The sequence below is a fragment of the Lynx rufus genome, unplaced genomic scaffold (genome assembly GCF_022079265.1).
Source record: "Lynx rufus isolate CCGP_SWC_20201006 ecotype Redwood Valley unplaced genomic scaffold, mLynRuf1.p SCAF_2, whole genome shotgun sequence".
Taxonomy (NCBI): domain Eukaryota; kingdom Metazoa; phylum Chordata; class Mammalia; order Carnivora; family Felidae; genus Lynx; species Lynx rufus.
In genome coordinates this window covers 70,567,059-70,589,314 of record NW_025814834.1, presented here as the reverse complement: position 1 = coordinate 70,589,314, position 22,256 = coordinate 70,567,059, and the positions used below count along the sequence as shown (strand labels likewise).

The 22,256-nt window shown below is 40.1% G+C and overlaps 1 protein-coding gene across 1 annotated transcript in view; it reads right to left on the bottom strand.

Annotated features, from left to right (window-relative positions):
- DPP4 (dipeptidyl peptidase 4) overlaps positions 1–22,256 on the bottom strand; it is a 78,650-nt gene that overhangs the window by 37,421 nt on the left and 18,973 nt on the right. Inside the window, exons 3-10 of the mRNA XM_047084951.1 lie at positions 18,894–18,989; positions 18,397–18,488; positions 16,967–17,047; positions 9,620–9,672; positions 9,427–9,499; positions 8,492–8,612; positions 4,120–4,280; positions 2,336–2,448 (exon numbers count right to left, since the gene is read on the bottom strand). Coding sequence (XP_046940907.1) covers positions 2,336–2,448; positions 4,120–4,280; positions 8,492–8,612; positions 9,427–9,499; positions 9,620–9,672; positions 16,967–17,047; positions 18,397–18,488; positions 18,894–18,989 — 790 coding nt within the window. The remainder of the gene's footprint in view (positions 1–2,335; positions 2,449–4,119; positions 4,281–8,491; positions 8,613–9,426; positions 9,500–9,619; positions 9,673–16,966; positions 17,048–18,396; positions 18,489–18,893; positions 18,990–22,256) is intronic.

The following is a 22,256-nucleotide window of genomic DNA, read 5'->3' as shown; positions in this document are numbered from 1 at the left end:
CCCAGTGAGTGAGGCAGTCCCCACCAGGAATGTAGCATAAACAACTACAAAGAACAAAGATGCAACGGTTCATTCCTACAGGGCAAAAACTAAGTCCTTAGACCTGCATAGGTTTCCTGATCTCAGGTCCTGGAACATGGTTTCTAAGTGGGGAAGATCCCATCTGTGAAATGGCCGTGACAATAACACTGTAGGGAGTGTTTCAAGTGAGATGTGAGCAGAGCACCAAGCACAGTCCCTGCCCACAGAAATACTCAATACATTTAAACTCCATTATTCGATGAATCTGGTCTGGCAAGTGCAGGCCTCTGTTCTCTTCCCAGCTCCCATGCTAACACACTATGTGACCTTGAGCAAATGAGTTTCTCTCTCTGAACCTCGGTTCTCTCATCTGTGTTCTACAGTGTTGTCCTGAGTGTGTTCTGGAACCCCTGCAGTTTCTGCCTAATATCCTGACTCCGGGAGGGGAAGCTGAGGGGACAGGGCCCATGCCTGCAACCTGAGCAGTAATCTTCATTTGTTTTCTGGTACTGTACTTCTGTGTTGCAGCTCACTTGGAAAAAAAAAGGGGGCTTCCAGGTCCTTAAAAATGTTTGTAAACCATGAGTGAGATCTAAAGCCCCTTCCAGGATCTAGTGTCTTTCAGAGCAGGAGACTGTGGCTCACCCTCCCTGCAGACAGATGCTGGCTGTAGACCATTAGGTCACAGGACCTGCTGCTCTTTCCCTGGACAGCCCCGTGCTTCCCTGCTCATGGGTCACCTTCCCCTTCAGTGCCACCTCCCTCAACTGTGCCTTTTGGAACCCTACCTCTTCAACCCACACCTTCCTTAGGATGCTTTCTTTGATCGCTGGGATCATGGAAAACTCATCTCCTCCTCCTCGGAATGCCTCTGGCCTTCTGCTTATACCTCTGTCATATCTGCTTTTGAAGTCATTTATTGCAATGTGTTATATCCTCTGCTTGATCATAAATGCTGGAAAGGCAGAATCCAGCCCTATGGACACTTGTGAGTATAAATACTGGGTGCTCAAGCAATGCTGATAGAAGAGATGACTGGATGGGGCCACCTAGTAGATGTTAGAACCTCCAGGCAAATTTTTATACCTTTAGACAAACTCAGGAAGAACAATTTTTTAAATTTACTGATAATCAATTTCCTTCCCCCCCTCAAATGAATAGGTTAATATAGACATTTCTAATCAAGTCAATGAATTAATGACTACAGAGCAGAGCCTACAGCATGCCTGATGTGGTCAATTCCACCCTGAGAAGGATGCTTCCATGTTGCTCTGATGATGACTCCAGGAATCTGAGAGCATCAGCTGAATTCACACAGAAGGAGGCACCTAGCAGGGCACTTAAAAGCTCCTTCTTCTAAGTCAGAAAGACAGGTTTGAAAAAGACTCATACTTGGTCATTTTCTTAACTTCTAAGCCTCATTTTCTTATGTGTAAAACAGGCACACGACAATAGTTGTCTGAGAGAGTTAGAGATTAATACAATAAAGCATGCAATAATGCCCTGTGTATAGCAAATAGTGAGTGTTCATTCAGTATATACAGGTTATTATTTAAAAGCAACAAGAAAACCAACATGATTAACAGAAACGAATAGAAAGCAACTTGCAGGCCTAAACTGCAGGCAATACCATGGGCATCTTTATAGGAAAAGCACAGGAGGCTGGGGGTACTCAGTGGCAGAATTTCAAACCATCAAGGATTATTTGGACAAATGACATTCTGAGGCACATCAGCATCATGAGGATCCCTAAATGTAACAGTTTCCCTGATTCCTCTAGTTCTCATGTAGACCTGCAAAGCCCTCATGATCTGACCTCACTCCTATCACTCTCCTCTCCACTCATACTGCTCTGGTCATTTGGCCTCCTCCCAGGGCCTCTGTGCACCCCACACGTCCCCTCTACGAGGTCTCGGCACCTGCTCTTCCCCTGCCTGGATACTGCACCCTCAGGTATTCAGGTGGCTAGCCGCCCCCTCCTTCTCATGTCACTGCTCACAGGTTATCTCATTAGAGAGAGCTTCCTTAACTTCCCCCCCACCATCACCATCACCTTGCCCTGCTTTGATTGGCTTCACATTTGTCACAGCTGGATTCTGTTTACCTGGTTGTTGTCTGCCTCCCTCATCTCGAGGGTAGGCTCCATGATACCTGGGGCCCTGGCTGCTCTCTCTATTCACTGCACAACCCCATCATTAGAACTGTGCCCAGCGTGAAGACATAAAGCAGGTTCTCAACACGCACGTCGTTAAAATGTCCTCCCTGAGAAGTGCGAAACTGTTTACAACCCGCACATTCTGGTCAAGAGTCTTACCCTGTCAACATAGCAGCGGGAGGAGTGATTTCTACCGAAGTTGCATTGGTGTTTGGGTTGAGATTGTCGGTTTTTATAACAAAGAGCTTTACGGTTGGATTTGCAGCTCCTGCCTAGGAAAAAACAATAACAGAACCGGTAGTGACAAAAAACATAACATCATTACACAGGTTTAAAATGGTATAAAAATGTCTGCATTACAGCCATAAAATTATAGTAATATGACACATTAAAAAATTTAATATAGGGGCACCTGGGTGGCTCAGTCAGTTAGGCATCTGACTTTGGCTCAGGTCATGATCTTGTGGTTGAGTTTAAGCCCCAGGTAGGGCTCTGTACACACAGCTCAAAGCCTGGAGCCTGCTTCAGATTCTGTGTCTCCCTCTCTCTCTCTGCCCCTCCCCCACTCATGCTCTGTCTCTCTCTCAAAAATAAACATTTAAAAAATTCAAAAAATTTAATATAGAAGATTTAATATAGATAAAACGAACATAAAAGAAAGTCATGAAATGCAACTTATTCACATTCAGGCAGAAACATATGCTGACAGCCCAAAGCACTCCTGTTTAAATCATGGATGTTCATAATTTATGTATTTTGTGCAAAGATAAGCTTTTGAAAAATCAATTCTATTATTTTGCAAATATACTCTGACTCCAAAAGACAAGAAGTCTAATGGCTGACAGCTAGGAAGAATACCTTGGGTTCAGCCAAAGACACAACCCACCAAGAAAATGAGTTTACCTGAGTCAAGAGCCAATAATGCTAATTAGGAAGCAATCATTTGCACTCCAAATTCAGGTTCATCACATTTGAGCTTTGCAATCAATATGATGACAGAAATCTACAAAACTTTTTAATATATACACATAGATCTTCAATTGACAAATTAGTTAGAAATAATATATTTTTAGTGAGAGCGTTTTATGTGTTTTTTTTGCCAGTTTCACTCATCAAAAAATAACATTCCACTGAAAATACATCTCTATATTTAGTCTCTGATCTTTTTTTTTCTTTTAACTTCCTCTGTCTTCCTAAAATGGCAGCTCTTCATGAAGCAAATTGAGTGAGTTGGTAAAAATAAAAATCCCTTTTCCCAAGTTGCTTACAGCAAAAACATTTACTATTAGATTTTCCTATGGATGATACTGTGGCCATTAATATTATGATACTGGTAAAGAATCCTGGTTCCCTTCTAAATCCTCCTCTTCCTCAGCTTACACTGCTTAACAGAGCTGTTCAATTATCATAAGCATGCATCCCGGAGGGGAGAGAACAGCCTTGAAAACCAAGATGTGACACTATTATTCCAAATGCAGGACATGTGAAATTTACATTAGGGCCAAATCTATACTAGAATCACCGAAACTAGTCATGTGTCTGTCAATTAGCAATACAACCTGATACATAACTGAGCTTTTCAACTTCATCGAGGGCACACTCCAACTTCTACAAATAAGATGAGTTTGTGATTCAGTGACAGCCTCTCTTTTCCTCCACTGAAACGTTTTTATTTCCCCTACCTCTTTCAAAAGCATTTCCCCCATCTTTTTCGGCTTGTCATTCCTCAAAGTTTTTGGAGAAATTACAAAACCTTAAATCACACTCTTTCCTGGGATAATAAAAATACTTTAAAATTGCCAGATGCTGTTGACTTCAGCAAGAGTAATCACAGCAAGCTGTTGAAGAGAGACTGACAATATTTTCATTAGCAGGAAAGGATTAAATGAAACCATTCTCTTCCCATCAAATCACGGAACCACCATGCGAATGGGAGTACAGACCTTTGGATATGGAATCCGCATAGTCATTGGGTACTGCAGTGACTCATCAGAGTAGAAAGAGTATTCAATAAGTGGGACTTGTGTGTCGTTAAATTGGGCATATGCTAAAAAAGTGCCTTTTGGAGACCACCACAGAGCAGAGTAGGCACTGAAGATTTCCTCTGAAAAAAGACATAAATTGTTCTGTTACAAGAAGTAGCTGATAAATTGGCTTTGGCATTCAAAATATTGTTCTCATTAGCTTTAGTAATTACAGTAGAGTTCAACTAATGAACCATTTTGCATTTGCTGGGCTTCCAAATTCAGAGTAATACAAATGAATAAAAATAAAATCTTCAAGGATAGATCTGGATTGTGAAAATAAGTAACCCGTTGGACCATTTTAGAATATTTTAGCACACAATATTTAATATAAGCTCTGCATTTTTTTTCTTTATCTTATAATCCTCTAAATTTATGCCACAAAACGTACTAAAAGTAAATTTCACACAAGGGGCTGATTCTCCTTTCTAATTTTCAAACAGTCAACATGCCAGCATACTCTCCCCAACTGGGCTCAGTTTGTACTGAGCCCGCAGGGTACTGGTGGGTGGTGTGTGGCTCCAGACTATCAAACTAATATGGTGCCCACACTTTACTACTCTTGGCACAAACAAGGTGTGGGAAGGATGAATTTAGAATGACAAGGAGCTCCGTGAGACCCCTATCAAGAAATACCTCCTTCACTTAGGCTAGAAACTAAAGACTCCCATGGATTAACACACTCCTCTGGTGTATCCATTGATGGTGAGAGAAGAGGGTCAAAGAGGGAGGCAAATGAAAGGAAAGGTCTTGCTCTCCAGAACACTGTTGGACTCATTCTCTGGCAAATGTAGTTCCTTCCTATGTTGATTGTGGAGTCTATTCTTGGGACTTCCAATCTCTGGCTCTTAAAATGCCAAAACCTCTTTTACAGAGGGCTCAGGTAGAAGAGATGGAGACTCCTAGTCTTTTATGTAGATTTTTTAAAAATTTATTTTGAGAGAGACTGAGCATGTGCACGTGCGCACGCAGTGGGGAGGGGCAGAGCAAGAGGGAGTGAGAATCGCAAGTGGGATCCCAGCAAGGGGTTCTATCTCACCACCTTTGAGATCATGACCTGAGCCAAAATCAAGAGTCAGATGCTTAACTGACTGAGCCTCCCAGGCGCTCCTCTTTATGTAGATTTAACCCACAAATCTCATGTTCTGCTGTGGGTGTAAAGGTAAAAGCAAAAGCATAGAGACTTGAATCTCAGAGTTAGCACATGCCCCAATCACTTTTCTGATTCCTGAAGCCTCTTTACAAGTTTCTTCCCAATGCTTGTTTTCAATAATAATAACGGTTAATAGTAGTAGTACAAGTGACAGAAACAACAACAGTCATAACAAAATGTAATAATTATCATGATGAGCCACTAGCATCCAGTGTGTGCTAACCATGTGCCAGACACTGATAAGCAACCGACATCTATTATTTCAGTTAATCCTCACAGTAGCTTCCTGTGCAGATGAACAAAGAGATAGACAGGCTTCAAGAGAATAGGTAATCTGCCCAGGGTCATGTGGCCAATAACTGAGATAATCAAGAATGAATCCAGACTTGTCTGGTTTGAATCCATGCTTTTCAACTTCATGCTCTATGTCCATCCATGCCTATTCCAGCTCTTCCAAGGAAGAGACAACCTCCTCGGTAAGGCAGCCTGCCGCGCTTTGTTTTATACCTATGTCATTAAGTTACTTTTGCATAGCAGTTTAGAATTTAAGAAACACTTATCTGATACAGTCATGACGAAGATCTTTAGGTGAGTCTATTCCTATCCCATTGTACAGAGAAGGCAACTGAGAGGGTTAGACTGAAATAATTGCCAGAGACAAGAATAAGGGTATAGGACTTGTGAGTCCAGGTCAAGGGGTTTCTACTGAGAACTTCTTCATATACTGAGTTGATGTCTCCTTCCTTGTGCTTCTACCCATTGGTTCTAGTCTAAGATCAAGATGCAACTACATAAAATGAATACAATTACAGCAAGGCTATGGTTTTTTAAAAATGTTTTTAAGTACAGATAGCAGGGAGTGTTCTGTGTTTTGAATTGGTAGTTATTTGTAATACAGAACATATTTTTCCATATCGTGATGTATTAAAACCATTATTATAAAACTACTTCTGGTCAAACTCAAAGAGCTGAGAATGAATAGTAGGAAGAAGGGAGAATAACAAAGGAAGGAACAGATTTCCAGCCCTTCCTGATACAAAGCTGGCTGTGAGCACAAGTGTCTATGGCAACCTCTCCCCCCAACGACTTCCCTCAACTATCCCGTGATACCTCCTGTCCAGCCTCTCCAACCTTCCTTATGTACTCTCTGAACCTAGTGCCCTCCCCTGAATAGGTCAGTTAATTCACTCTGTGATGATTATCCCCTGGCAACTTTGTCTTCCTCTCTGGGCAGAGTTCCTTGACAGCAGTAGTTGGTTAGCATCTGTCCCTGCATCTCTAGAACCTGATGCAGCACCTACCTCACAGGTGACTGGCACTCAGCGTGAATTGCACTCAATTACCCACACCCCCACTGTCAGCACGACTATTTGAGGGGTAAGGAGTGCTCCATCTTCCAAATTTATTTCTTTCTCTGTCCCTTTTCATTCTTGCTCTCAAAATTCTCATTCTCACCCTGAGGTTAGGTAAACTACACTCATACTTCAGAGTCAATGTCATGCAATTAACTTCATACTAGAAGATAAAGTATTATTATCATTTTTACAAAAGAAGACACCTATTAACTATGGTAATAATCAATTGGAGAATCATGAAATAAGGCAAAGTGAAAACACAGGGAAATTGAGAGAGGAAGCCATTTGGGAACAGGGGGTGGGGCAAGGGACACATGTTCCAGATGATCAGCTACTCTGTGAGTGTCCCTCCATGATATAGCACGTGGCCCTGTCTACACCTTGCAGCTTTGTTTGTTCTTTTCCTTATGAACCTATAGACTCTCAGAACATACTCTTTCAATCTTATACTCCACAAGTCATCGTGGCTGCAGTGGAGACCGGGGCTCTAATGGGAGGGTGGATCCAATATACGGAGAAGCAAGTGTGCCCTTTCCAAGTACGGATCATTCATAAATATACAAAATCAATTGTAGGAATTTCCCTGTAGGAACTCTTAAGTCCCATTTTCTAGAGATAGGCCCACAGTGGAACCGGGAAGCCATTCCTTTGCTTGTCATAAACATGCAAAATGAGATATTTCCAGCTATTCTCTAGGTTAGAAAGGACATTAGTATTAGGTGTGTTCTTATCTTAGAGATATACTCCGATGTTACAAGGAAGCGTCGAGTCGCAGCTTTGGGAAGAGGCTTTACCTAGTGTCCACTCTGGGAGTCCTTCAGGTTGTGCCAAGCTGTCCAACAGGTGTTAAAGATGTTTTTCAATCGCTAAGTAAATTTCATTATCAGTTTTAATCAAATCTTATTTATGGGCCACGGGGATTTATCTTTCTTTTAAAGTGATTTTTGTTGTTGTAACATTAGCCGTTTAGTGGAACTGGACTTGAACTGGTAAGAACCAATATTACGTCATGAAAAAAACTATTTTTTTTTTAACTATGAGGAAAAACTCATAGGATGAACTAAGGATGGGCACTTAATAAGCATGAGGCAACCTTGCAAACAGTTTGGAACAGTCTCAAAATGCCTTGTACCTTGGCAACTATAGACATGAAAAATGTCTTGTTAATATTTTCTAAAACTCTACCCTAAAAGGAAGACTAATCCTTTTTTAATATTTTTAGTTCTGTTTTTTTTTTTGCCCATTTTGTCCCCTAAGCCTTTCTAATTATTTTTTTCCTTCTTTAAAAACAGGAAATTATGATTTGTCCAAGTTCAAATGAACACAAATCCTCTGTAAAACAGATGCTTTCTTCCTCCTCTAGTCTCCAACCTCCAGACAATATTTTGTCAGCTCTTGGAATGCTGTGGGAGTATTTAGCTTTCCTCAGTAACTCTGGGTTAGGTAGGCCCAGTTAGAGAAACATCTGATGTTAATCTGGAAGCTTTTATGCCCCAGTAAAGCAGAAAAACTACCTATACAGAAAGGCCCTTTGTAGGAGGAGACAGAAGACAATAGGGGCATTGAGAGACAACGAGGACACAGGCAAAACTAGCTACTGCTAAGAAATCCTTGTGCTGTGGGACACCTGGCATTGTCAGTGCTAAAGAGATTTGATGACATTTAAAAGAAATGCAACTTATTTTGAATACCATTGAATTTCTCCATTTTAAAAGAAATGTTTAACTATTAAAAAAAAAAACCTTACAGACTTTCGAATTTGAAAAAGCTTTAAAGTCTCTACCTTCATAAACCCAGTCTGCTATTCCATTATATATTGCATTTTCTTCCCCGGTCCAGGTGATCCTATGACTTGATGAATTTGGTTCATTTTTAACATAAACATCATTTTTCCAAACGTATGCCTAGAAATATTGAAAAAGAGATTAATAAGTAATAACCTGCTATAATGTATCTTATCCTAGAGTTAAAAAATATCAACTATTTTATCCTCAAACAATAAAGTATGCAAATGTGATGACTACCTTGGGTTATTCAATTTGAGCAAGACAAAGAGTCCTTTTCTATCCTCCTCACATTTTAAAGATGCTAAGTATACAGCTATAACCTCCAAATAATTCTAAAGACACTCTTCACATATTAGAAACAGCTTACAACCACCACCATGTGCATGCTGAATGAAGTACATGAGAAAGACCCAGGAGGCTGACCACTCTCACACAATGATGCCTGCTTCGCATTGCTTTCTGGGGGCTGGGGGTTGAGGGAGTGTGGTTGCATGTCAGAATGGAGAGTTCCATCTACAAATGAACATCCCGCCTCCTGGTCAGTTTCTTTTGGACTTCTGCCATTCTCCTAGCACCATAGAACATGAAGGTATATCTATAGTGACAGAGAGAAGGTCACAGAACGAGCAAGAAGCAGGTACACCTCAACAAACGAACAAAACAACAACAAACTCAGTACAACAGAAAATAGAATTGAGGAGTTTAAGAGCATTTTTCCAGTATGTAGACAATTCCCCAGTAGCAGTTCAGAAACTTTTAGGAACCATATTTACTGTGTAAGACCAGAAAAATGCTATTTTAGGCAATAACACTCTATTTGATAGTGAAGTATTTGCTTCCTAAGTGTCTGTTCTGTATCAGGGAAAGTAGCTTCTGCATGTCAGAACTTTGAGCCACTATGTTTCTCTGAAAACAGAAGAGACTCACTAACCAATTTATGACCCTCTGGTGACCACGTGATCCACTGTGTGTTGTTTGGAATTTTCTCTTCTGTAATCAGCTGCCTGAAAAAAAAGACAAAAGGAAACATTACCAAATGAATAAATCACAGTGGGATTTCTTCTTTTCAAAAAAGTATTGTTACACTAAAAAAGCTTAATAGCTTTTATGAGGAAGTCACTGACCTTTTATTTAAATCATAAATGTCATATGAAGCTGTGTAAGAATGTCTCCATTGCTGTAAAAGAAAACAGACATTCAGGCTCCTGTGATCCTTGATAGTTCAGCCACTCGATATAGGCACATAAGAGAAGATGTAAAGTAATATAACAAATTGCATAATTCTGTGTCACGTTTTGTGGTTCCCTATCTCAATCCTTAGAATTTGAGAATTAGGAAGAGATTCTCAGAGACCATCTGGTACAAACTCCTCAGGACCTCACCTGTAACCTAGCTCTGGCTTCACCCCTGCCAAGGAAACTTCTTGGGATCACAGTGCTCCCCACATGCTACTCCCTGGTAAACATTACTCCTAGCATTTACCATAGCATGTTAAGTCCACCTGTTTAAGAAAATGCAGATTTTCACTTTTCAACCATCTTATTTACAAAATATTTCAAAGATCTATAGTTTTATTGCTGGTGGTGATGTGGAGAAATACTCTCCTACATTGATCATGAAAATACAAAGTGTTACAGACTTTTTTGAAAGCCACCTGGTAATATATATTAACACTGGAATATATATCAATATTTTAAACAACGGTATCAAATATCTAAAATATGAAAAGCGAACCAAATCCAAATAAATGAGAAGAATAGAAACAATAAAGGTAAAATCAGTAATCACACAGAAAATGAACAGTAGAGAAAAAAAAATCAACAAAGCCCAAAACTGGTTCTTTGAAAAGATGAATAAAATTGCTAACACAGTAAAAGTAAGGGAAAAAAAAAAAAAAGACCAGTGAATGACCAATATTAGAAATGAAAAATGGGATTAAAGATTTTAAGACCTGGGCACCTGGCTGGCTCAGTCAGTAGTAGAGCACAGACTCTTGATCTTGGGGTCCTGAGTTCAAGCCCCATGTTGGGCACGGAGCCTACTAAATATAAGATAAAATAAAAATCTAAAAAGAAAAGAAAAGAAAAGAAAAAAGCCATCTTGTTTGGGACCTGGGTGGCTCAGTCGGTTGAGTGTCCGACTTCAGCTCAGGTCATGATCTCATGGTTCGTGAGTTAGAGCCCCGCATCAGGCTCTGTGCAGACAGCTCGGAGACTGGAGCCTGCTTCGGATTCTGTGTCTCCCTCTCTCTCTGCACCCCCGCCCCACACTCTGTGTCTCTCAAAAATGAATACACATTAAAAAAATTTAAGATTTCAAGACCATATTACAAACATTTTTGGGGGGGCCAATAAATATAAAAGTTAAAAAAGGGGCAAATTCCTTGAAAATTAAGTTATCAAAACTGAGACAAGAAAAAATGGAAAATCTGTAAAGTCTCATATCTAATAAACACATTGAATCAATCAATAAAAATATTTGCACAAAGGAAACTCCAAACCCAAATAACTTTACCAGCAAACTCCGTGTTATTAACCAAATGAGTTGAAAACTCACACATATCTAAAAACCCTACAAATTTGTAGTGTCATTCATAATTGCCAAAACTTAGAAGAACCAAGATGTCTTTCAGTAGGGGATGGGTGAGCAAACTGTGGTCCATCCAGACACTGGAATATTATTTAGCAGTAAAAAGAAATGAGCTATGACATCACAAAAAGACATGGAGGGACCCTCACATGCCTATTGCTAAGTGAGAGAAGCCAATCTGAAAAGGCTACATACTGTATAATTCCACCACATGATATTTTGGAAAAGGCAAACTAACGGATACAGTAAAAAGATCAGTTGTTGCCAGGAGTTTGGAGGAAGGAAGGGACGAAGAGCTGGAGCACAGAGGATTTTTAGGACAGTGAAATATTCCATATAATCCTGTAATGGTGGATACATGTCATTATACTTTATAGATATACCAAAACCCATAGAATGTACGACATAAAGAATGAACCCTAATGTAGACGGTGGATTTTAGTTAATAATAATGTATCAATAATGGCTCATCAATTGCAACAAATGTGCCATACTAATGCAAAATGTTGATAATAGGGGAAAGTGGGACAGAAGTGGGGGATGATGAGGGAGTATATGGGAACTCTGTGTTTTCCAGTCATATTCTATAAATCTAAAGCTATTCTAAAAAAAATTAAGTCTGTTAATTTAAAAATAAACGAAGTAGAACTATACCAGAATCCTTGGAAGAAGTTCCACGTGGTATCATTGAGTGAGAAATGCAATTTACAGAAAAGTATGGAAAGTAGGATTTTATTTTTTATGGAATAAGCAATAACTAAAAAATATCGATCTTCACAGAATGGTTGGATAGTATAATACACACACACACACACACACACACACACACACACACACACACACACAGATTCTTAACATGTGATACCTGGGGAAAAGATGGGGGTGGAGAGAAGTAGAGAACCAGGCATAAGAGGAAAAAAAGGGAAGACTGAAGATAACATATATATACACAGATTTGAATTTATGAAAAATTATGTTTTATGTGAATGCATGTACACATTAAAACATGTCTTTATGTCTGTCTTCCCTACCATATTCCTAGATGAAAGAAATTGTGTTTTATTCATCTTTAAATACCTGGAGTCTTGTCTAGCACAAGCCACATAGTCTGTGTTCAAGAAATAACCAAACCAGGGGTACCTGGGTGGCTCCGTGGGTTAAGCATCCAATTTTTGGTTTTGGCTCAGGTCATGATCTCATGATTTGTGGGTTTGAGTCCCACATCAGGCTCTGTGCTGACAGTGTGGAGCCTGCTTGGGATTCTCTCTCTCTCCCCCTCTCTGCCCTTCCCCTGCTCTCTTTCTCTCTCTCTGAAAGTAAATAAATCAAACTAAAATAAATAAATAAATAAACCAAACTGATATAAAAATCAAATTTTACCTGTGAGAATGAAATAAACAAAATGGGTAGCTCAAGGATACCCAGTTTGTATACCCAGTTTGTACTGGTATAACTCAGCAGAGCTGAGACACAAGCCAGAGTTTCCGACCTTGAAGAATATTTCCCACTTATCATTTATCACCCTCCTATCCTCTCATGCCAACAATTATGTATTAAGTCTCTAACTTTTGTGAGTCATACTTTTTTTTTTTAAATCTTGGATTATTTTGACACAATCCATGCTTGTTTCTGGGAAACCTCTGAATGCTCTATCTGCGAGAGACAAACAGTGTGCTACAGGCTTAAAAAGAGGTTTAAGAAGGTTTGAGATCACTCAGGATGACAGATCCATCATGAGTTGCAAAAGGAAACCTAAAACGTCTGGGGTGTTCACTTCATCATTGAAACAGACTCATCCCCCTATTTAGGTTATAAACATTAGCGGCTATCCTCTGTCAGGCATTACTGGCTGAGAAAGGCTCACTGTCCTTGAGGAGCTCAGAGTTGAATGGGGGATATGGACAAGTAAATATGAGAAAAGAATCTCAAGAGGTATAATAGATGTAGGTGGGGAGAGGCAGGCATCATAAATTAGGGCCTGGAGAGGGAGAGAGGCCTATGAAAAAGTGATTGTTAGACCAAGTCTCGATGGCAGAAAACTGCCACACAGAGAAGCGGTTACAAAAGCATCATAGCAAAGAGAAGCCGAAGGCCAAAGATGGGAAAGATTATTGTGAAAAGCACAGGCTTTGGAGTCTTCTAACCTGGATTCAAGTTTGGCTATAATGTTTGTCGCCCACCCTCTGTTATTCATACGTTGAAATCCTATCCCCCTGTGTGATGATATTGGAGGTGGGCCTTTGGGAGGTAACTAGGTCCTGAGGGTGGAACCCTCTTGAATTGGATTAGTTCCCTTATAAAAGAAATTCCAGGGGCATTTGGGTGGCTCAGCTGGTTGAGCGGCAGACTTCAGCTCAGGTCATGGTTTGTGAGTTTGAACCCTGCATGGAGCTCTCTGGTGTCAGCACAGGGCCCACTTAGGATCCTCTGTCCCCCTCTGTCTCTGTCCCTCCCCAGGGACATGCTCTCTCTCTCCCTCAAGAATAAATAAGGCGTGTTTTGTTTTGTTTTGTTGAAATAGACTCCAGAGAGATTCCATGCCGCATTCTCCATTTGAGGACACAAAGAAGATGGCCAACTGTGTTCCATGAAGCAGGTCCTCACCAGACACTGAATCTGCTAGCACCTTGACCGTGGACCTCTGTCTCAGCCTCCAGAACTATGAGAAATAAATCTGGTATTAACCCACCCCATCTGTGGTATTGTTACAGCAGCCCAAATGCACTAAGACAAGTTTCCATTATGTAATATCAGGCAAGTTTCTTTCTAAGGTTCAATTTTCTCTTTAGGAACATGGGGATAATGTCAGTAACAATCTTAAGAGAGGTTCATGAGAATGCATGTGAAGTGCTAAGCAGGGCTCCTAGAATATTGTCAATATGCGATAGGTGATGCTATTACCTCTGGAGCATTCAGCAGCAAGGGGAGATGTTAGGAAAACATACATACCAGGCCGTACAGTACTTATGTATTTATGTTTTCACTCATTCACTCACTTATTTGCTCACAGCCACAACGTAGAAATAATAATCGCTCTTTTGAAATGCGCTCAGTTCAGTCATGGAGAAGCCATGGAGTAAAGTCTAAAGAACTTTGCACAGTAGACTTCCAAGGAAATAGAATAAAACTCGACTTTTCTCAGTTATCCTGAGACCTGATGAGTCAACTGGAATATCGTCAACATGTGATAGATGATGCAACTATTACTGTCTGGAGCATTGGGCAATGAATAGAGATTACTACACGTTGTACATGTATAATGTAGAAAATTCTATCAGACATCCTAAGAAGTAAAAGAGAAGATGGAGTGCTCTACTTTCAATAATCTTGTAATTTAGTGCTCTGCAGTCAAAGGTATGGAGAAAGTAAAATAAGCTAATGTGGTAGGGAGTGAATAGTGAAGTGTGGGAGAACAGAGTGGCAGAGGGCCAAGTTAGATAAAGCAATCCAAGAAAGCTTGGACTTGAATTTACTAAAAAGGGAGTACCATATGATAATCAGGGGAAGAACGTTCCAGAATGAAGCAACAGCAAATACTTTGGCCCTTAGAGGAGAATGAATGATGCTTGTGAAAAATGAAGAGTGGTGTACCTAAAAGTTCTTTGGATCACTGAATTACCTGGGAGCCCTTAAATCTACCCATGCCTGGGCCCCACCCATCACTATGCTGAACTAGTTGGTGTGGGGTAGGCTGGTGGTAAGGTTCAGGCGGGGTGAGAAGTACTGGCCGAGATGGTGAGTCCAGAGAAGGTAGTAGGAGTTGGGTTAGCGAGGGCAGACTGAGGTCTAATCACATAGGCTTCTGAGGATGCTGTTGTTAAAGTTTGTGTTTCATTCTGCAAGGGATGGCAAATCACTGATCATGAGGGTTCAAACATAGGCATGACATGATCTAACTTAGTTTTTAAAAGGAGTCCTGTAGATACTGCCTGAAAAACATGGATGGCAGCAGAATGAAGGAAATACCAGAAAAACAGCAAAAGCAGTTAAATGCATGCATAAACTACAGTGACACAGCAGATACAAATTACCAATGATGGTTGCCCAACTAAGGTCTACCAGTGAAATACATCCATTAGTATACATCATATAGCACTTATTGAACTTGGCCAAATAGTAAATTGAGCTGGTATTTACCTTTCTGTTTCTACCTTAACCTTTATGTTTGTCCTTAACATGGGCAATTGTATTCAGTTGTTCTCAGCCCTTTGCTCATTAAAATAATATGCCCATTAAAAAAAAACATGGATGCCATCTTCACTCCAGACACTATAATTTATGAATCTGGGGATTGGACCTGGCCACTGGGAATTTTTAAAAGCTCCTCAAGTGATTTTAATCTATAGAGAGCAATAAAAACCACTGAATTAAATGAACAATCCATTATTGGGAACAGATGTGTTAAAGTTGGCCAAAGATTCTTTATTTTTTTTTTTTTTAATTTTTTTTTTCAACGTTTTTTATTTATTTTTGGGACAGAGAGAGACACAGCATGAACGGGGGAGGGGCAGAGAGAGAGGGAGACACAGAATCGGAAACAGGCTCCAGGCTCCGAGCCATCAGCCCAGAGCCTGACGCGGGGCTCGAACCCACGGACCGCGAGATCGTGACCTGGCTGAAGTCGGACGCTTAACCGACTGCGCCACCCAGGCGCCCCAGTTGGCCAAAGATTCTGATTGGCTCCTACTTTATGGGTTTAGCAGAACAGAGTCAGAGAGTCTTCATGTCCAGGAAATGGAGCTGGACACAGTGAATCCAGGGTAAATATTATGATTGAGAGCCACCACGTTGAAATGGGAAATGGAGTAGGAGATGGGGTTTACTTGGCCTGAGTATAGAAGAAGCGTTGGGGCGTGAGATAAGGCTGCTCAGTATTTATTATTTATTCTAGAATAAAAAGGCAGAGGTGGGGATCCCCCGCTTTGTATTTTGTTTTCAATGCAGAATATCCCTACAGGTTTTTAATCTTTCCTACAAATCTTAAGACTTCCTATACTTGACAACTGTTGTCAAATCCAGGAATAATTAGAAAGCTGCAGTTAAGGGGCGCCTGGGTGGCTCAGTCAGTTAAGCATCTGACTCTTGATTTGGGATCAGGTCATCTCATGGTCCATGGATTCGAGCCCCGCATTGGGCTTTGTGCTGACAGTGCTGAGCCTGTTTAGGATTCTCTCTCTCTCTCTCTCTCTCTCTCTCTCTCTCTCTCTCTCTCTTGCTTCCTGCCCCTCCCCCACTCACCATCTAGCTCTCTCAAAATAAATAAGCATTAGAAAAAATAAAAGTAAATAAAAAGCTGCAGTTAAAGTTACTGGCAATTTGTAGCCATTCTAAAAGTGAAGAGAATATGTGATTAAGCTTTCCTGAGTGTGTGAGACTGATTTGGAGCTGAGGCTCCCCCTTTAGAATGGTTTGTATATGGTAGGACCTGGAAGCTGGGAGGTGATCTGAACCACCCTGCAGAGTCTCTTCTGGAGGAGAGGAAGTATGACTCTTTCTAAAGCAAATACTTACTGAGAGTTTACTATATATAAAGCTGAGACAAAGGAAATAAGGGGTTCTGTTACTGGATGTGCAAGTCAAACAATTTAAATTATAAGTTCTATTTTAACTTGTATTTTATATCTGTAATGTATTACTTGTACTTTTTAGTATTTGAAAACACCAAAAAATAGACTGCTTTGAAAACAGTTGTTGGAATTACCCTTTATGAATGAGAATGGCTATTGCTCCTTTTGATGCTGGATTAATGAGATTTTAGTGCCTATTATATTACTTAGGTGTCAATCTTAAATATTCGTGAACTTGAAATCAGTTATAAAGTAACATACTCATAGGGTTCATAGGGTTCTTTAAATGTCATAGTAAGACAGCATTTCTTTTACCTTCACATAGTTGTACTCTAAGAGAATAAACTGTCCATCAGGAGATACTGAATAATCGTTTATGGAATGTTCAAATTCATCCTGTTAGGAAGATAGAAAAAAGAACAATTGAACAGCTTCATTTAACAGTCATTATTGAGTAATTACTATGTACAAGGTATGGTTCTAGACATGTGGCTCATGCCTTGGGAGCTCCCAGAAATGGCACATCCCCCGACACAAATGACCATTGTGCAAGGTGTGCGGTGATCAGGGTTAGAGAACCAGAGAGGGAAGGATTAATTCCAACCAACGAAAGACCACCATGAGGGTAGGGATCAGGAAAAGAGAGAGAAATTTCCCAGTAGGGGGAAGAGCATGAGCAAAACACCAGATGTGTGAAAGGGCATGCGTATTAAGAGACTATCCAGAGATTAGGCATAACCTGAACACAGTATAGGGTACATCAGAAAATATATAAGGTGGGAGGATGTAAAATTCAAAAAATAGCTTGGACTGAAATATAAAAAGTGGAACTATAAATGACTTTTTGCACATGGATGTGATAGAATCTTATCTGTCTTTACAAAGATGCTCTGGTTGACACGGTATCTGACATGAGATGAGTAGGGTTGCATCAGCCCTAGACTTGGGCAATACAGTGGTCTCATCTACAGAATGGAGATAGGGACACAAGCTAGAATACTCACTCACACAGATTAAAAAGACCTTGAACCAGGACTCTACAGTGGAAACAGAAATCTGAGGGGTACTTGACATTGCAGAGGGAGAAATGATAGGGTTTGTTGAATAGCTAAATATGGGGGCGGGGTCACACAGGAATCAAAGAGGAGTCTGAGGATTTAAAGAGTAGAATTTCATTTTCTAGCCTAAGTGACTCAGAGGAGAGCATTATGTACCAAGATGGGGAACTCAGGAAGAGGAATAGGGTGCTTTCAGTTTGCTGGGAGAGTCAAGGGGAAGTAACTAGTTTAACTTGGGATACTGAATTTAAAATACCTTGAGGCCATGGGTGGACAGGAGCAAGCAAGCTACTAGAAATAAGAGATTTCGATCTTGGCAGGAGGTTAGTGTTGAAGGTGTGCATTCAAGAGTCAAGGTGAAAAGGAGAGCCCTGATGCTGTGGAAGTGTATGAAGTTCACAGAAGGAGAGCATGCCAAGTGGGGACAGAGGCCAGCAAGTGAAGACAGAGCCCTGAGGGGCACTTACACTGAGGAGTATGGGCAGAGGAGGAAGAATCGTCAAGGGAGACTAAAAAGTAGCCAAGGCAGGGAGCATTCCAAGAAGAAGAGAAAGATCCACTGTGCCATATGCTGCAGAGAGAGTTCAACAGATGAGAAATGATAGTACTCATGATTTGAAAGGTTATGAAAAAAAAAACCCCAGAATTTATCCTTAAAGTAGGAATGAATTATGTGATTAAACATACTAATGTACTGTTCTCCAAGAAAATGGAGCTGTTTCCATATTCAGCATTGAATAGCAAGATATTATTATCTTGTTTGTAGAGATAATCGTGATCTAAAGAAAGAAAATGGTCAGATCAGTATTTCAAGTTATGATTAAATATCTTCATCAGCTAAAAATTATCCAGTAAAAACTTAATGTTTACATTCATGCAAGTACTCAATAAGCATTTGTAAATCAGAGAAACATTAAATGATGGATATTACACTAGTATGCATCCATTTCCCCATCGTTACTGTCAAGGTTTCAATTCACTTTTAACTTTTTATAGTATGTACCAAAGAAATACTAAGGTTTTATTTCTCTTTGCACGCTTAAGGAGAAAAAAAAAAACAAAACAACTCTCCTATGTGGTTTAACCAAACAAGGATATCTTCTCAGGGCCACAAAAGTGCCCCACAACCTAACTAGAATGAGCACAAGCATAAAAATCTGTCCCCTCCCAAAAAAAGTCCTTACCTGAAACCCACCGCAAGGAGTAGAATTTCACCCTAAAAGTATTTTTTAAATAATCAGTTAGAGTGTAAGTTCTGCGACTGTCAGCTGCAGCATCATCTGTTGGTTAAAAAAAAGAGCCAAATGTTCAGTAAGATGGAATAACCTAACTTTTGGATAAAATAAACAAATGGATCACTGTAATATACACTGGTCACAACATACAGGAATACACTCACAAAATGGAAAACACATTCTGAAAGACTTCAGGCTGGGTGAATGCACTTAACTGTTAAAGCGTATATGATTGGTGTACCTCCCCGAGCTATGTTAGTGCCTATATTAGCGAGCTTCCCTATAAGGTCTAGATCCGCAAAATCCAATGGAAATATAACTTAAGTACATTTTCTAGTAACCATATTTAAAGATTTTAAGGTGAAAATAATTTCAGCAGCATATTTTATTTACCCCAAATATTCAAAATATTATCATTTCAACATGCAATCAATATTTAAATTTTATTAATGAGATCCTTCACATTCTTCTTTTTTATACTGCTTCTTTGAAACCGGCATGTTGTCTATGATTACAGCATATCCAGGCTGACTAGGCACACTCCTGGTCAGTAGCTACATGTGGCTGCACAGTAGATGGGCACAAGGCCAGACTGTCCTTCTTTGAGGCCTGAAGGTTCACTTCCAAGCTCTCTTGCTTTGCACAGACCTTTAAGACCTGCTGAGCACCCAATTCAGTGACCTTTGTTTCTATCATCTTTCCTTGAACTTGGGGGAGGTTTTTATGAAACCCTCTCTTGGATTCTGTGATACCTCCTCGCTTCTCCTTCTCAGTCTCTAACCTTTATTTTTCCATCTCCTCCTTGACTCTATTTTTCTTCATTGACCTCAAAGGCAGAAATGCCCTGATGTTCAATCTTCAGCTTTTTGCTCTTCTCTTTCTACATTTCTCCTTCCAGAGGACTCTGGAGAATGGGACTTCCTGGGCTTCAGGCATATTTCCCATTTAAATACATAACAACACCTGTACTCACTACCTTAGTCTTCCACACCCTAAACTCACATTTCCAGTGCTGTGTGGGGCCTTCTTAGTGACTTGTCCCATGCTAACCCCAGACCTACCTTGTATAAGATAATTGTCTTCCTTCGAAAATAATTTTCCCTAGGGAATGTGTGTGTGTGGTTTTAGATTCTGTTACTGGAGACCCCACTTCAAAGTCTGAAAATCATTTGTGATGTCTCGCTCTCTCTTACCATCACCTGCATCCTATTAACCCTGTTGATTCTTCCTGCGAAATCTTTCTTCCAGGTATCCTGCCCTGAATTTTTCCCAGTCCAATTCTTCCACTGCACCACTTCTGGCATGGTTTTCCCAAAATCCACTTTCATCCTGGTGACTTTTTCTTCAAAAGCCTTCACGGATTCCCCAATGCCCACAGGAAGATTCCAACTCCTTAGCCTGGCACTCGTGACCTCCACGGTCTGGCAGGAGACTCTCCAGGGTCATTTCTACTCACTCCGTGCATTAAGCCTCTAACCTCGTCATGCTGATTGCCTACTGAACCCAGTAAACCTTCTTTGGCTTTTCTGACTTTGCCCCTTCTCCCGAGCCTCCTCCTTACAACATCTCCAACTGTTTCCCGGGCTGGCACAGTCCTCCACCTGCCAACGCCCTCCTCTCTCATCAAGACTTCAGTGCTGTCTCCTCTGACTTTTGCCCCAACACTACTCATTTAATAACTTCTGCTGATAACAATTTTTCCATGCCTCTAGTGTTGTATACTTAGCGAGGCCATGTATTTGTTGAAGACAGGGCCTTGGATTTTTGTTTTTCATCAACCTTAGTACCTAGCACAGTTCTATACCATAGTAGGCACATGTAGGATATCATTCTACAAGCCTAACAAATCCAGTGTAATGCTCCTTCCCCAACAACAGAGCCTCCAGTGATGACAGAGTTTTTCCATATTCTCTGTTCTTTCCACATACATGCAAACATAAGTCCATATTCTCTGTTCTTTCCACATACATGCAAACAAAAGCAGCCACCATCATAACTTTCCTATACCTAGTACCTAGCACAGTTCTATACCATAGTAGGCACATGTAGGATATCATTCTACAAGCCCAACAAATCCAGTGTAATGCTCCTTCCCCAACCACAGAGCCTCCAGTGATGACAGAGTTTTTCCATATTCTCTGTTCTTTCCACATACATGCAAACATAAGTCCATATTCTCTGTTCTTTCCACATACATGCAAACAAAAGCAGCCACCATCATAACTTTCCTATAACTCTTCTTACTCTTTTGGGGACTGAAAAGCCAGTAGCAGCTTCTCATGTTATTTTTTTTTTTTTTTAAAGTCTGTGGAAAGGCAATTCTCTTACATGAAATGCTCTTTTAAAAGATGTTCTTAAGACTTTATTTGGATCTTCTTAAGATTTTATTTATTTGGATCTTATCTGATAACATTGCCTTGTTTCTGCATACAAAACTTTCAGTTTCAATAGTTAAACTTTATTACTTCATTGATATTTTTAAGCCTGGTTTGCTAAATACGTTAAAGATTTTTTTAATGTGTTTTTTTTCAATTCAGTCTTGCATTTCACCCCTGAAAATTAGCAGAGATATAGCAAGCAAATGGGTAAAACCAGTGCTTGGACATGCAAACTTTCAAACAGGAAGTAAAGCCTTGTGTTACAGAAAATATTTGAAACTCATATTGGATTGCAAAACCACAAATCTATAGATTTATTCACTAAATACCCTGAATTGTTTGTATTCAACTTATCATTCTCTGACACATCAAATAGCTATAAAGCAAGTACTATTTGAAAATACCATTGAGGATATATACCCTACCAAGAGCTATTAGTTTAAAATGGACACAAAAGACATTCCAAAGTTAGTACAGCTCAAGGTATAAACAGTTATAGACATTCACAGTCCTATATTACCCGCTGATATCTGGGTAGACCTATTGCTATAGAACAATTTACACACACACACACACACACACACACACACACACACACACGTTTACAGTGGAGAACACTGAATGTTTGTGTCTTCTAAAATGCACATGTTGAAATCCTAACTCCCATTGTGGTGGTATTAGGAGATGGGGCTTTTGAGAGGTGATTAGGTCATGGGGGTAGAGCTCTCATGCATTCATGTGCCCTTATAAAAATGACTCCAGAGTGCTCTCTTGCCGCTTCTCCCACATTTCCACACAGGAAACAGACCCTCACTAGACACCAGAGACTTAATCTGCCATTGCCTTGGACTTCTCAGCCTCCAAAACTATGAGAAATAAGTATTTGTTGTGTAAGACACCCAGTCTATGGTATTTTTGTTAATGCAGCCTGAAC